The sequence below is a fragment of the Cygnus olor genome, chromosome 1, assembly GCF_009769625.2.
Source record: "Cygnus olor isolate bCygOlo1 chromosome 1, bCygOlo1.pri.v2, whole genome shotgun sequence".
Taxonomy (NCBI): domain Eukaryota; kingdom Metazoa; phylum Chordata; class Aves; order Anseriformes; family Anatidae; genus Cygnus; species Cygnus olor.
In genome coordinates this window covers 99,032,390-99,047,764 of record NC_049169.1, presented here as the reverse complement: position 1 = coordinate 99,047,764, position 15,375 = coordinate 99,032,390, and the positions used below count along the sequence as shown (strand labels likewise).

The 15,375-nt window shown below is 47.5% G+C and overlaps 1 protein-coding gene across 5 annotated transcripts in view; it reads right to left on the bottom strand.

Moving 5' to 3' along the window:
* Window positions 1-15,375, bottom strand: part of CTC1 (CST telomere replication complex component 1) — a 20,906-nt gene extending 5,531 nt beyond the window's left edge. For 4 of the 5 annotated variants that reach the window (XR_005823929.1, XR_005823927.1, XM_040572075.1 and 1 more), the window contains exons 1-14: window positions 15,306-15,375; window positions 15,066-15,223; window positions 12,666-12,912; window positions 11,555-11,754; window positions 6,688-6,832; window positions 6,019-6,321; window positions 5,719-5,847; window positions 4,256-4,482; window positions 2,283-2,457; window positions 1,982-2,182; window positions 1,642-1,768; window positions 1,326-1,440; window positions 523-985; window positions 99-188 (exon numbers count right to left, since the gene is read on the bottom strand). Coding sequence is in view for 3 of the 5 variants with exons in the window: in XM_040572075.1 (XP_040428009.1) it covers window positions 99-188; window positions 523-985; window positions 1,326-1,440; window positions 1,642-1,768; window positions 1,982-2,182; window positions 2,283-2,457; window positions 4,256-4,482; window positions 5,719-5,847; window positions 6,019-6,321; window positions 6,688-6,832; window positions 11,555-11,754; window positions 12,666-12,912; window positions 15,066-15,223; window positions 15,306-15,326 (2,601 nt within the window). In the remaining 2 variants the exon portion in view is untranslated. Of the gene's footprint in view, window positions 1-98; window positions 189-522; window positions 986-1,325; window positions 1,441-1,641; window positions 1,769-1,981; window positions 2,183-2,282; window positions 2,458-4,255; window positions 4,483-5,718; window positions 5,848-6,018; window positions 6,322-6,687; window positions 6,833-11,554; window positions 11,755-12,665; window positions 12,913-13,481; window positions 15,029-15,065; window positions 15,224-15,305 lie in introns of those variants that run through there. The other variant, XM_040572081.1, reaches the window with a different exon arrangement.

Genomic DNA, 15,375 nt, shown 5'->3' with positions numbered 1-15,375 from the left:
CCTTGAACAGAGAAGTCAGAGGGTGACTAAGCTCATCTCCCACATGCAATTTGGCAAAAATTCTCCAACAGGAAACAGCAAGACAACCTCTCCCTTACCGAGCAGCGGGGCACAATGAAACGATACAGCCCATCCAGGTGCAGAAATGGAAACCATTGCAGCGACTTCCCCATAAAGAGCAGTAGCGCCTGGTGGGAGACGGGGAGAAGGGGAAAAGGTGATGAGAAATGTTAAGAAAAAGGTAGGAAATAGAAAGTAGAGCAGAAAGGGAACAAGCCCAGCAGAGAGTGTCTTGGTTGAATAGTATGGTTGGCACCATCCAGGAAGGTGGATGTATTTACAGGAAGTTGACTGAGAGAAGGAACTCCCTTGGAGCGGCACAAGGAAGTTACCTGTATAAATACACACCTGTACCCAAGACAAAAATCACTTTCCCATCGTTTAGAAATCTAGATCTTTAAATTATCACATATCCAGCTCCCAACCATATCAAACCAACCCCAAAGCCTTCTCCCGCCTCACTTCTTGCTGTTTCGTGCCCTCTTCTCCATCGTAGCTGATCTCCTCCAGAGCCGGTAGGTTCCTGATCTCTCTGGGGTGGTTCCACAGCACAGGTCTGCCCAGCCACAGAACCGTGGCTTGAAAGCTACGCTGTAGCTCATGTCTTTCTCCACCTCCTTCTCTGGCTAGTTGGTAATTGCGCAACATCAGACCCTCTTTCTGGGTAACCAAGAACAGGTGAGATACACAACTGGTTCTTCCAGTGCTGCTCAGGCCCTTCTGACAGCTCTCATCTCTGTCAGGATCTGGCTTGGGATCTTCCAATTTCAGCATTTTTGCCTCTGGGGTTTCCAGCTCAGATGCTGAGCTGCCATCATTCCTTTTCCTCAAAGAGGTGCTGTTTTCACCCCTACAATCCTTCTGGATTTGTCCATCCGCAGCACGGAGAACCTGAACATCCTCAAAGTAGAACTGCACGTAGACACTGAAATGACAAATGGTAGCAATGAAACTCCCTGTTCCTGACAGGTGGCTGCCTAAAACAACACCTATCTGGCAAAAACACTTCTGGCGAGTGCTCAGCAGGTATTCAGAAAGAGCAACAAGAAAGGGTGAAATAGGGGGCAGCTACCAGGCCGGACGTATTTTGAACAAAATGGAAACGGTGGATTTGTTGCTGATAAAAATCTCCTTTCCTGTAAGTAGCAAAGGATAGTTGCTTTGGCACTGAACTATTATGCTGATAAGCAGCTCTACCATAGTCCAAAATAGGTGTGGAACTGCAGAGTAATGATTTTACTAGGGTACTGAATAGAGGGACCCACCTGCTTTTTTTCTCCCTCACATACTCTGGATTTGCCAGCTGCTCCCAGGAGGGAAAATCACTCTGAATGAATCTTTCCACTACAAGCTGATAGTTCTCCACCTGCAAGAGTGATCCTGCAAAGAAAACAGAGAAAGAAGCTGAGCTAATGAAAAGAGAACACAAAAACAGCAAGCTCAGTTTCCTCATTTAAAGTCACGAGGCCAGGCAGTGACAAGTTCAGCATCTCCACACCAAGTCTTTTCTTCCTTGTTTTGTAATGGGATGGCAGAACAGCAAATGCCCAGCACCCTCCAGTTTAGCTCTGTGGGACATACCTATGAGAGCTGTATTGGCAAAGGGGCTCCCATCCCTGTGGGATATCACACAGGGAAGTCTGCTGCTGTTGTCCTGCAGCTGGAGCAAACTGCTCCTAGAGGAGACTCTCAGCACACCTTGTACTATCTACAACACAAAAGAAGATAAATCAGAGCATGCACAGCAGCAGCCCAAACGCAGCCTGTGTTCAATACAACACAGCTGAGAAAAGTGGTGTCATTCCCTAGCAAGAGGAACAGGCATGCAGCAGACAGGGGAAAGGACAGCAGATGTGCTGGAAGGCGTAAGGAGAACTGGGAACTCTCGGGGCACAGGCAGTAAAGGGAACTAGGCATTTACCAGTCGGGGCTGGAAACTTCCTGCCCAGAGCGTGCAGTAGGACCAGGCCAGCCTGCGATTCAGCTCCTGGGTGCCCATGTGTTGTGCCTCCAAGGGGGAGAGCAGCTGCGAGGGACAGAAGCCTTCCCAGCTCTTCTGTTCTGCCACGTGATGCAGTGCGGACAGAGATGGGATCTGGCATGGGGGATCCAGGGTCAGATACTAAGGGAGGGGGGAAAAAAGATAAATAGTAATCATCATCATAATACAAGCAGAGTTTCTTCCCATCCGATAAACAGAAAACAGCTCACAGAGCATTTACCTTCTTCAGTGGACACTGGTGTGTTTTTGCTAGGATTTCATTATCGATATCTCTTGTTTCCTCTCTGCCAGGTACCACAGCTTGCAGAAGGGGGACAAGGAACTTCTCTGCAGCTCCAGGGTTTTGGTGTACTGAGCTACGCAACAGTTGCTGGTGCCCAAAGAAACAAGAAAACCTGAAAAAGATTACACATTAGTAGTCCTCATTTTTCAGTGGGTTTTGCATTTAAGTCAGGGATTCTTTCTGCTTGTTATGAGTAAATGTGCTGACAAGAATTAAGGAAAGTGCAAAAAGAAGATGGTGATTAAAAAAGGAACATTTAAGGGTGATGCACATTGAAGTCAGGCAAGCAGACAAGGAACAGGAAGAGATACAGAAATGGACAGACTGGCAAAACCTCAGAAGTCAAGCGGACAAAAAACCCACATGAAGATAATCTCCCTCTAAGTCACACAAATGGACCTCCACACAGTCTGGCTAAGCTTGATAATGATTACTCATGTTAGGCATACTTGGTTTTCTTTTACAGGATGCAAAAGTCACAAGACAGAACAAAACAACCACAGATTGCTCTTGTTCTGATATTTTCCTTGCATTGGGTTCCTTTCAGAAACCTACCTCACCACTTTGAACACCTGAAAGTGATTGCGCTTCCAGTCAAAACGAAGTCTTAATAACAGAAGGTGAAATCAAATAAAGAGAGAGAGTAACTAACTCACTGCAACAACTTTCAGGCAGTAGCAGAACTTAGCAGTGACATTTAAAGCAAGCGGAAAAGCTAATAAAAACTAAAACTTATAGCTAGCATCATTCCTGGAGCAAAACCAAAGCTGTTTTATTGGAAAGCATGGTAAAAAGTCACAATGCCAGTGAAAGAGAGGAAGACAGAGCATTCTAAAAACTGCTATTTGTCTGGGATTTAATATATACCTTTTTGTATTTAATGTCTGAGGCAGCAGTTATGGTGATCAACCCTAACTATTCCAGAACAAAACAAGCATTTTCAGTAACATAACCCAGAAGCGAACCCAGAAACTGTCCCACAGCTGTACCGCAGAGCACAGCCATCAGAAAGAGCAAGAAACCACCCAGAAGCCTCAGAGATAAGCTTGTGTGGGAAAACCTGCTAGAACAGAGGTTTTCAAATGGAAGCTCACACTACTGAAAAAACTCAGAACATCTAAGAGCAGTATGCTGAGCAGGTAGTGCTGCTCCTGTGAGGAACTAGGACATAAGAGTCTTTATATCGTCTGTGATTTGGTTCTAGCAGTTCCCAGCTCCAGCCTCAGTGCCAACGCTCATTTACCGTGCAAACCAGGTTGGAAGGTGCACGTTCCTACAGTGCCTCTGTATTTCAGAACAAGGCTTTGTAGGTGGGAGTAGGTCAGCATGTGCTCTGGAGCACTGCAGCTTCCAGAGAGCAGTGGGCTTACTGCACATGGGCCTGAAAAAGTCCATGATTTCCTCATAAGAGTGACTGTAAGGTATAAACAACCGGCCTTGATGTGAAACCTAAATGAATGGCTGGCTTAGGCCAGTAAACCAGGAACAATTGCTGCTGCCATTAGTCTTCAAGTACGTGAATTTTGCCAACACGTGGTCTATATGATGCCCAGGTAGCTGTAGCAAGGTAGGGGTTGGTCTATTCTCCCACATGCCTGGTGACAGGACAAGGGGGAATGGGCTAACGTTGCACCAGGGGAGGTTTAGGTCGGATATTTGGAAGAACTTCTTTACTAAAAGGGTTGTTAGGTGTTGGAATGGGCTGCCCAGGGAAGTGGTTGAGTCACCATCCCTGGAGGTCTTTAAAAGATGTTTAGATGTTGAGCTTAGTGATATGGTTTAGTGGAGGACTTGTTAGTGTTAGGTCAGAGGTTGGACTGGGTGATCTTGGAGGTCTCTTCCAACCAAGACGATTCTGTGATTCTGTGAAAGCACATTTGCACAAAGCCTGACTTCAGAACTATGCTCACCTCCCCTCAAACGTCTCCAGGAGGCTCACCAGCCAGAGGTAGCATGGCATATCGAGATTATAGCGGAAGAGCAGCTGTAAGTAGAGATTTCCTGAAGTGGCCGGTGGCTGGTAAGGGGTGCTGAGCCTTGAAAAACTCTTCAGCGTGACAGTGCTGTTCAGGCAAGCACCAAGTACAATGGAAGGAGAGGACACCACAGGCTTCTGTATGAGGTGGACATCGATGAGCTGAGAGAGACAGACATTCCAACTTAAGATAGGAAATGAGCAGGCTGCCATGAAGCCATCACCCCACCCCAAATCCTTTGTTACTCTGTTGGACGGTCTATAAACCCAATGGAACTGAAGTACCTGCCACTGCTGAGGCAGGAATCAGATAATTATCATTTCAACTCTCACGACCAAGCCTGGTAAGTAAAATCCCTGATTTTATTTCAGGTACTTGCTGAAAAAGTTCCAATATTCCTGCAGTCTTCTGTTGACCCACACATTTGTAAGCCATGCCCCAGGGCAAGGGTTTGGTAGCCAGGTGAGAAGAGACCAGAAGTTGCCCCAAGTCAGGTAAAAGCCAGTTCCAGCCGGCTCCAAAAGGGTCCCACTGCTGGCCAGAGCTGAACCAATGAGCAATGCTGGTTGTGCCCCTGAAGGAGAAGACTGAAGAAAGGGTAAAAAACTGCTGTGCAACAACAGCTGGTGAGAGGAGTGAGAAAATTGAGAAAAACAGCCCTGCAGCCCCCCAGGTCAGTGCAGCAGGAGGGCAGGAGGTGCTCCAGGCACGCAGCAGAAGTTCCCCTGCGGCCTGCGGAGAGGCCCCTGGTGGAGCAGGCTGTCCCCCTGCAGCCCATGGGTCCCACATGGAGCAGATCTCCACGCTGCAGCCCATGGAGGAGCCCCCAGTGGAGCAGGTGGATGTGGCCTGGAGGAGGCTGCGGCCCACAGGATTAGGTTTTCTGACAAGAGCTGCAGCCCATGGGTAGGAGCCATGCTGGAGCAGTTCTTGAAGAACTGCAGCCCGTGGGAAGTGCTCCATGGTAGAGCAGGGGAAAAGTATGAGAAGGAAGGAGCCTATGAAGTGCCAGAGATGAAGCATTATGAACTCATTGCAACCCCGTTCCACATCCACCTGCACCACACAGGGACAGGGTGTAGGGGGGGAAGAGGAGGGAGAAGAGTCAGGAACAGAGTGAAGTTGAGGCTGGGAAGAAGGGGAGGTTGTTTGAGTTTTGTTTGTTTCTTTCTTACTCTATTTTTAATCAGCAATAAATGAACCTTCCCCAGTTTGAGTCTGTTCTGCCTGCGATGGTAAGTGGTGAGTGATCTCCCCGTCCTTATCTCAACTCAAGAGCCTTTTCCCTCCATGTTATTCTTTTCTCCTGTCTGGCTGAGGAGGAGGAGCAATAGAACAGCTTGGTTGACAGCTGGCCAAGATCAACCCACCACACCTCACGAGTCTCACAACTTTACCTCCACACATGCTCCTGGTCGCAGTCCACGTGCAGAGTTCAACAACTGCTGGTAAGCAAGGCACAAGCAGACTTTGTTATCAAGTTCATAGAGACCAGCTTGGGCATTGAGTATTTTGGTGACGGTTCCCTAAATAAAAAGCAAACAGAAAGTTACAATTCTGGATTGTATCCCAGAGTATAAGAGACTCACAGGCCCGAGTGATAGGGAAATAAATTCATGATGACAATGAGATCTTGCAGGCCAGGAGCTGAAGACCTAGAACATGAGTGGGTGAAGGCTAATGCTACAAATCCTTACCACATATGAGATCATCTTGGACTTTTTGGTTGATCCTAGCCTCTCCTCTTCAACTCTCAATTCTAAGGAGTCACTGAGCTGCTCTGTGGTCTCAAGGGAAGCAGACAGAGAGGATTCTCCTTGCCAAGCACTGTCCAATGACTGCTCCTTTACCTGCTCTGCACAGTAAGGCAGAAGGCAGGAAGAAACACCAGTGACAAACATCCTTTGCCCAGATTTCTTCAGGCTGGACATACTCAGGCCTGTTACTGTGTACCTGTGACCCAACTGGAGAGCATGGTGCCATGCCAGCTGGCTGGGCTTCTAGAGCAGAGAAAGAAAAAGTGACATCAGCATCTCCTGCATAGGAAAAATATTATTCCCAACCCTGGTAACCCCACCTAATAATCTCTTCTTTTGAGAGGATCACCTCACACTCTCACTAAAAGGGTGATATCTGCAAGATGTTCGAGGGCAACGCAATTGCAGAAGGGAGGAGGGTTGTACCTCTGCAGGGCATAGCAATTGACTTATGGTACATGGACTATTGTAGGCTGCATGGAATAAGACAAGAAGTGTCACTAGTAAAAGGATACATAAATCAAACTGAGAAGTCAAGGGCAAGCTTCAAAGAATGGATTGACCAACACGTACACAAATACATACGGTGGGCAAACTCCAAGGGCTTACCTGCACCAGCACAGGGACCCTAACAGCTGAGGTGAAGCACTTCAGGAAGAGAAAGAAGAATGTCTTCCGGTGAATACAAAGGAGAGGGCTGAGCCTGGCCAATTCACCTGCCACGTTGAGCTTTGGTCTTCTCTTACACGGAATCCTATAGGACGATTGAGGAAGCAAAGCAAATCAGAAATGGAAGAACTCAAAGCATCTCAAAACCAAGTTACACGAACACATAGCATGCACCTTCTGGCAATAAAGGATCTAACAAAGTCATGTGGACCATTTCTCAGAGAGGTTTTCAAAACAACACTTGGCTACAAAAATTCTTACTTTAACTTTTCATATACTAAATCCCTTTGACATTTTAAAAATCCTTAATACTTGAAGACAGCAGGATTGTGTTGAAAAGATTCACGTTCCAAGATGAGAGCCAGATTATAAAAAGCTTTATCACAAACAAGAAGCCAATTATAGGTTGAAAGGGGAAAAAAGAAAGTCACAAGCAATTCTGCAGCAGAAAACAGAACTCAGTTCCGTAGATCCATGCAATATGAAACTATGAAGTCCCTAAGCCTATAAACAAAAGCGGCCTGAAAGCAACAACAGTCTTCTTGACAAACTTGGCACAGAGTAAAAGAGCAGCAAAACTGAAAGCAGATGAGAGGAGAAAAGGGTGGCATATATTTAGTCATTTCACGGTTTCATTTCAAAAAATGAAGAAAAAAAAAACACCAACAAACATTATTCTTTTAAAGAAACAAGTACTTATCATTTTCATTTAAACATCTACTGAACTTCAAAATAACCATTCGACTTACTCTGAACAAAGAAAATCTTGATTCTTAGACAAAAATATCATTTAATTTAATAAGTTTTTAAAAATAAATGCCAGGACCTCAACGTACACAGGTCCCAAGAACAACATTTGATGAACTTTATTGATAACATCTTTAAAGAAGGAACATGGAAAATTGGTCAGATAACAGGGACCAGCAGAGAAGCTTTAAGTTAACAAAAGTCTAATAGTGTACACACTGAAATATGAAAAAAGTTTTCTTGTTTAGAAAGTTGTTGAGCTAAACCAAACACTTAAGCTCAAAGAAGTTGTTCATAAGCAGAGAAAGTCAATTAAACCAGAAGAACATAAAGCAGCCTCACTAGTCACTTTTTAGTGTTGCATCTAGAATTGTCTGCTCATGAAGATAAAACATTATCTAGCACAACCTGAAATTATGAACTTGAGTAAGACTTGCAATTCCTTCAGCTACTTTTTCCCCTGTCAGGAAAGGGGAAGAGCATCTCCAGTCATAGGCTTGTCAAGCTGGTGAAGAGGGCTTTAAGCTACAGTTTCCAGGGGAGGGGAACCTCATTCCATCTCGCTCCTCCCAGTTTGATGCCAGTGTCAGTGATAGGTGCCCAGAGCCTGGAGAAGCGTCACGGGTCAGCAGGAGAGCACCTGAAGAGCAGCACAAAGGAATTCCAGCCACTCCAGCCAGTAAGGCAGCTTCATCAGGGGCCCAAATCAATGTCTCTGTGCTAACACATATGTAGCATGGGGAATAAACAAGAGGAGTTAGAGATGCACATGCCTGCAGGGCTATGACTTCATTGGCATTACGGAGATGTGGTGGGATGGCTCCCATGACTGGAGTGTCGGAATGGAAGGATACAGGCTCTAGGGGAAGGACAGGCAGGGAGAGGGGGTGTTGCCCCCAGATCAATGAGCAGCTGGAGTGCAAGGAGCTCTGCCCTGGAATGGGTGAGGAGCTGGCAGAGAGCTGATGGGTCAGGATTCAAGGGGAGACAGGGACAGGTGACATTACAGTGGGGGTCTGCTACAGGCCACCTGGTCAGGAAGACCAAGCAGATGGGGTCCTCTAGAGACAGCTAGAAGTAGCCTCATGTTCACAAGCCCATGTCCTCATGAGGAACTTCAGTAATCTTGATATCTGGTGGAGGAACAGCACAGCAGGGCACAGGCAATCCAGGAGGTTCCTGGAATGCATTGATGGTAACTTCCTTCTCCAAGTGACAGAGGAGCCAGTGAAGAGACGTGCTCTACTGGACCTCATTCTCACCAACAAGGAGGGGCTGCTGGGGAATGTGAAGTTCCAGGGCAGCCTTGGCTGCAGTGACCGTGAAGTGGTGGTAGTTTAGGGTCCTGGGGGCAGCGAGGAGGGAGCACAGCAAGCTCACTACCCTGGGCTTTGGGAGAGCAGATTTTGGCTTCTTCAGGGATCTGCTTGGTAGAGTACCATGGGACAAAGCCCTGGAGGGAAGAGGGGCCCAAGCGAGCTGGTTAATATTCAAGGAGCTCATTGTCCAAACTCAGGAGCGATGCATCCCAACAAAGAGGAAGTTGGGCAAAAATGCCAGGAGGCCTACACAGATGAATAAGGATCTCCTGGCCAAACTCAAACAGAAAAAGGAGGCCTACAGAGGGTGGAAGCAAGGCCAGATAGCCTGGGAGGGATACACAGAAATCATCCAAACAGCCAGGGATCAGGTTAGGAAAGATAAAGCCCTAATGGAATTAAATTTGGTCAGGGACATCAAGGGCAACAAGAAAGGCTTCTATAGGTACATCGGTGATAAAGGGAAGATTTGGGAAATTGTGGGCCCTCTCTGGAAGGAAATGGAAGATCTGGTCACCTGGGATACGGAGAAGGCTGAAGTACTCAATGACTTTTTTCCCTAAGTCTTCACGGGCAATAGCTCCAGCCACAGAGCCCAAGCCCCGGAAGGCAAAGGCAGGGGCTGGGAGAATTATGAACTGCCCACTGTAGATCAGGTTTGAGACCAGCTAAGGAACCTAAAGGTGCACAGGTCCATGGGACCTGGTGAGATGCATCCGTGGGTCCTGAGAGAACTGGCAGAAGTAGTTGCTAAGCCACTACCCATCATATTAAAGAAGTTGGGTCAGTCCAGTGAAGTTCCCACTGACTGGAAGAGGGGAATCATAATCCCCGTTTTTAAAAGGGTAAAAAGGAAGACCCAGGGAACTACAGGCCAGTCTCACCTCTGCACCTGGCAAGATCAAGGAGCAGATCCTCCTGGAAACTCTGCTAAAGCACGTAGAAAATAAGGAGGTGATTGGTGACAGCCAACATGGCTTCACTAAGGGAAGATCACGCCTGACAAATCTGGTGGCTTTCTACAACAGGGTTACAGCACTGGTGGATAGGGGAAGAGCAACGGACATCATCTACCTGGACTTGTGCAAAGCATTTGACACTGTGTCCCATGATATCCTTGTCTCTAAATTGGAGAGACATAGATTTTATGGATGAACCACTCGGTGGGTAAGGAATTGGCTGGATGGTCATGCTCAGACAGCTGCAGTCAACAGCTCAATGTCCAAGTGGAGATCAGTAACGAGTGGTGTTCCTCAGGGGGTCAGTATTGGGACTGGCGCTGTTTAATATCTTTGTCAGTGACATCGACAGTGGGATCAAGTGCACCCTGAGCAGGTTTGCCAGTGACACCAAGTTGAGTGGTATGGTCGACACGCTGGAGGGAAGGGATGCCATCCAGAGGGACCTGGGCAGGCTTGAGAGGTGGGCCTGGGCAAACCTCATCAAGTTCAAGAAGGCCAAGTGCAAAGTCCTGCGCCTTGGCTGAGGCAATCCCAAGCACAAATACAGAGTGGGCAATGAATGAATTGAGAGAAGCTCTGAGGAGAAGGACCTGGGGGTGTCAATGGATTAGAAGCTCAACATGAGCCAGCAATATGCGCTTGCAGCCCAAAAAGCCAACTGTATCTTCAGCTGCATCAAAAGCAGTGTGGGCAGCAGGGCGAGGGAGGTGATTGTCCCCCTCTGCTCTGCTCTAGTGAGATCCCAGCTGTAGCGCTGCGTTCAGTTCTGGGGCCCCCAGCACAAGAAGGACATGAACCTGTTATAACAAGTCCAGAGGGCCACAAGGATGATCAAATGGCTGGAGCACCTCTCCTAGGAAGACAGGCTGAGGGAGCTAGGGTTGTTCAGCCTGGAGAAGAAAAGGCTCCGGGGAGACCTTATAGCAGCCATCCAATACCTAAAGAGGGCCTACAGGAAAGCTGGGGAGGGATTCTGTCAAGGAGTGTAGTGATGGGACAGGGAGTAATGGTTTTAAACTAAAAAAGGGTAGATTTAGATTAGGTATTAGGAAGAAAATTCTTCACTCAGAGGGTGGTGAGGCACTGGAACAGGTTGCCCAGAGAAGCTGTAGATGCCCCATCCCTGGAAGTGTTCAAGGCGAGGCTGGATGGAGCTTGGAGCAACTTGATCTAGTGGGAAGTGTCCCTGCCCATGGCAGGGGAGTTGGAACTGCATGATCCTTCCAGCCCAAACCATTCCATGATTTTCTTATACTGTAAGTATCATTTCCACTGAAGAGAACAGCTAACTCTTAGTATCTGATATTTAACTGGCATTTATCTCAGCAATCTGATAAGAACTTGACCAGTGGTATATATTAATTTCATATTGGAAAGTAATTCTGGATTCTAATGATATTTTTGTTTCACTGTAAGTAAAAAAAAAAAAGGGGGGGAAAAAATTGTGCTAAGCAAAGTAGTGAACTTTAGCCTCAGCAGAAGTTTGAGTGATCATTTTGTTCTCATGCTTTTTCTGTAGTAGACAAATTGTAACTATTTCCTGATGTATTTTGATTACTTTGCCAAAATACGGAATAAAAATTTCAGGTAAACTCCTGGAAAATAGCTTATTGATGAAAAGTGGCTTTATTACATAACATTTACTTCCATCACTCACCATCCTGCTCCCACCTGTGGCAGAAGCATAACGTGGCTCTTCCTAAGCCAAGCACTCTCTGTGATACCTGCCAAACCAGAGCCAACAGCACTACGTTGTAGATGACCGCGCTAGGCGTTTACCTGGAGGCAAGCAGTGGCTCAGCCGATGCCGGGTAGATGACTGCAGTGCTGTCAGGTACTTTCTTCGGGAGGAGATTTACTGGTATGGGATCCAACAGGATTTCTATGTACCCTGCTGCACCCTGGTCTGTCTGCAGTATGTATGCCCAGCTTGGGAAGAGGAACAGTGATTCCAGCCACTCCAGTTCAAAATGCAGGAGCTAAGGCAAAAGACAGAGAGATAAAACCTTGAGATGAATTACAGTATTTTTTCTTAGCATTAGTTACAATGTTAGTCTACTAATTTGCTGTTACACACACCATAAACTCTTATTCTACTGCTGGGCTTCATTACTAAATGAGAGCAGCGTTTTCTACCCACTTCCCTGTCTTGCACAGAGAACTTCTGGCCTTCCAGATGCAAATCTGGTGCAGATTTGCTGAGCTCTACAACTAGCATTTCCTGAATTATATCATTCCCCCCATGAGGCTTTGTTATTTCCAGGCTATTTTTCTAAAATTCTCACTCGCCCTCTTTTCCCATGTTTAGAACATAGGCGTTAGAAGACGATACCAACAGAACTAAATCACTTTTGCCTATTCTTCACTTTCCTGGAAGGTACAGCCTCGTTGCTCTTTCATCACCATTCCAGGGGTTACCTAGTATTTAGACTCCCTGTCCTATGATCTTTAAGAGGCTTTTTGTGTGACACCACTGTCACACAAGTTATTACTTCCTCAAATTATGTCATCAGTGCATCACTGAACAACCACTACAGTTCTCCAGAAAGTTATTTCTTCTCCACTGGCTGAAATTCAACAAAACCAGGATTCTACGATCTCCGTGTCTCCCAGGCCACCTCATGCTGTTCAACGTGTAACAGGACTGTACATTAGGCTTACTCTTCTCTTTCTCCAGGCCAGTATGTTCAATATTTGCTCTCCTAGCAATGACAAATTTGACATGTTCCATCCTCTCCCCAGGATGTGAGCTTGCTGTTTTCATGTCAGTTACACAGATGTGTTATTTTTCTCAGTACAGACCCTGGCAAACCGTTTGAAGCCTGTGGCGGTCTGAGACAGAGCCCCAGAAACAGAAATAGACACAGAAACCCTCAGACCAAGGACATACCTCACAAGGGATTATCCCAGTATTGTCTTTCACATATAGGCAACCATCTACCAACTTCTCTTTGTCCTCTTGCCTTCCATCTGTTAAATAGCCAACCAAGATCAGGTAAGCCCTTGGCAAAGAGCTGTGCGTGGGTAAAGCACCTTGTCCTTGACGAGCCCATTCTTTAAATTCATTAGTGCTCCAGGTCAAGTGGCTGCAGCATGGCATGCACTGCTGACTCTTTAGGTCAGAGATCGAGATGAAACTGGAAAAAAATGAAAAGGAAGAACATAGAAGCATGAACTCAGCCTGCAAAGTTTAGGGATTACAGTGATCTTAGGAGTGGACAAAGCTTGGCCCAGTCAGAAGAGCCTTAGCTGTTGGCATGGTTTGATGATACCATATGGCAAGAATCAACCCATTCACCGGCATTTATCAGGGATGTCCCTCTGCTCAGCCAACATGTCTGTTCTGCCCAAGTATCCCCTCTGAAAACAGACACCCTTTGCTGTTACAGTCACCTGAGTAGGCAGAAGACCTGGAAAATGTAATAATTGAGAGCTGACAAAATGGAACATGTTTTCAATTTTTTAGTAACGTGGGGGGAAGGTGGGAGAGAGAAGAGTTTAGACATTTTTAACTTGAATGGGAGACTGAGAAAAGCGCAACAACTGCTCAAGACAGCTTACATGTCAGTAACGAACATAGGTAAACACCAACTAATTCCATCATTTAGTGTGAAAAGTGCTGAACTGTAGCCAAAGCAAGGCTGAACAACTTCTAGATGAAGACTGTGCCAGTTTTGGAACAGATTCGCTCCTGTGCATAACTTACATGATACAAAGCAGTGAGATAAGTCAGTAATCTTAGGCTGTGCCTTCACCTGTAAGAACACAGCCAAGTGAGCCCTGAATCTTTCCATCCACATTCTGAGCCTTGGCAGGGCGTGAGAAGAAAGAGTAACGCTGACATCAACCACAGTTGAGGCTCTCCCTATCTGAGCATCTATCATGCTTGGACTGACCACAGTACCGAATATGGGAGAACAAGACAGCATCCTCACCGGACCGTAACCTGGCTGTCTGTGCTAGAGAATTAACAAAAGTCCTCTGTCCATGCTAACAGCAATACTGTAAGAGGTATGAGTATTGCCAGTCTCTGGCTAGTGATTTGGTACTTGTTTCCAGTGAGGTTGGCTGACAATTTCAGGTTGTGAAACTGCAGCTGTATTCGCAACACCCACTTCTTCAGGAGCAGGAGATAACCACATTCAGAGAATATGAATTTGAAAATTTTCACTTGGTAAGTCAGGTATCGATAGTTCAAAGCCAGAAACTAGTCTAGACAAGTGATGGGTCTGCATAAGCTATAAATAGTACTCGTATAAAAAATTAATCTGAAGAGATAAACACGTGTAGGTACTTGTGTATTTGGCAGGAACCTCAACTGGAAAGGATTAGCTGAAAAGGATATAAGCAAACTGCTGCATCCTCAGAGATACAGCAAAATTGGGATTAATACTGATGCCTATGGTCTACAAGCAGAACACAGTGCTGTTCATGTTTTCATTATGAGTGCTGATTGTTTTTTTGGATAAACCAAAACTAAAGGAGTATGCTGGATCCTTGCTATCGTATGCAGGTAACTACTGAACCCTCCTCTGGTGCTCCAGAACTCGAAGGCTAACTGTGGACACCATATGCTTACAAGCAGCCCAGTAGCCTCTCACACAAGCCAGGGGCTTTAACAAACGTTCCCCCACCATGAGTTGGAGATGGCAGAAATAGATCCAGGTGATCCAGACCGTCCAATGTGAACCCTTCTCAGCAAGTTGCATGCTTTTCATGATGCCAAGCATATAAAAGCCTTTTACCAACTAAAACAAGGACCACGCTATCCTAGATTCCCTCTTCGCAAACCTCAACGTGCTAACACTGACAGGTATCAGTGCAGCCTAGCAGGACCCAGCTGCGCACCATCCAGCTCTCAGCGAGATGCCCCACTTTGCTTCTGCACCCTCCCTACCGCAGACTAGCGGATACGGCGCTTAATCATACCGCAAGAGCGATCGGGGGCACGTCGAAGCCAAGAAGACGCGTGCGGTTACCCGTCTTCGACAACAGCCCTCCCACCCCCAGCATCCGGGGCAGGCTGCGCAGCGCTGCTTTGGCTGCTGGTGCTGCTGCTGGTGGTGCTGCTGCTGCTGCTGCTGGTCGTGGTGGTGGTGCTGCTGGTCACGCTGCAGGTGGTGATGGTGCTGCTGCTGGTCACAGTGGTGGTGCTGGTTGTGGTGCACCCCCAGCCTGGCTGCGCGACCCCCGGCTGCACCCGGCGCCTGGTGGGGGGTGTCTCCTCCTCATGCCCGACACCCCCTCATGTCCCCCGTCCCCAGTCCCGTCCCCGGTCCCGTCCCGTCACCTGTAGCCGAGCGGCAGCTCCCCGCGGCCCGCTCTCCTCAGGCACCGCAGCACCGCGTCCAGCTCTGGTGATGGCGGCGGCTCCGCGCCGCCCGGCTCCTGTCGGGTTGGGAGCGCTCGGCGGACGAAGTCCCCGGCAGCCTGCAGCCAGCGGCGCTCCTGCGGAGAAGCAGACACACGGGGCCTCAGCGCGGCGGGGCCGGGGGACCGGGCGGCACGGGGAAGCCCGGGGCTCCCTCACCGCCGCGCTGGGCTCCGCCATGATGGCGGCCGGGCCGCGGTACCACGGCAACGGGGCGGCGGCGGGAAGC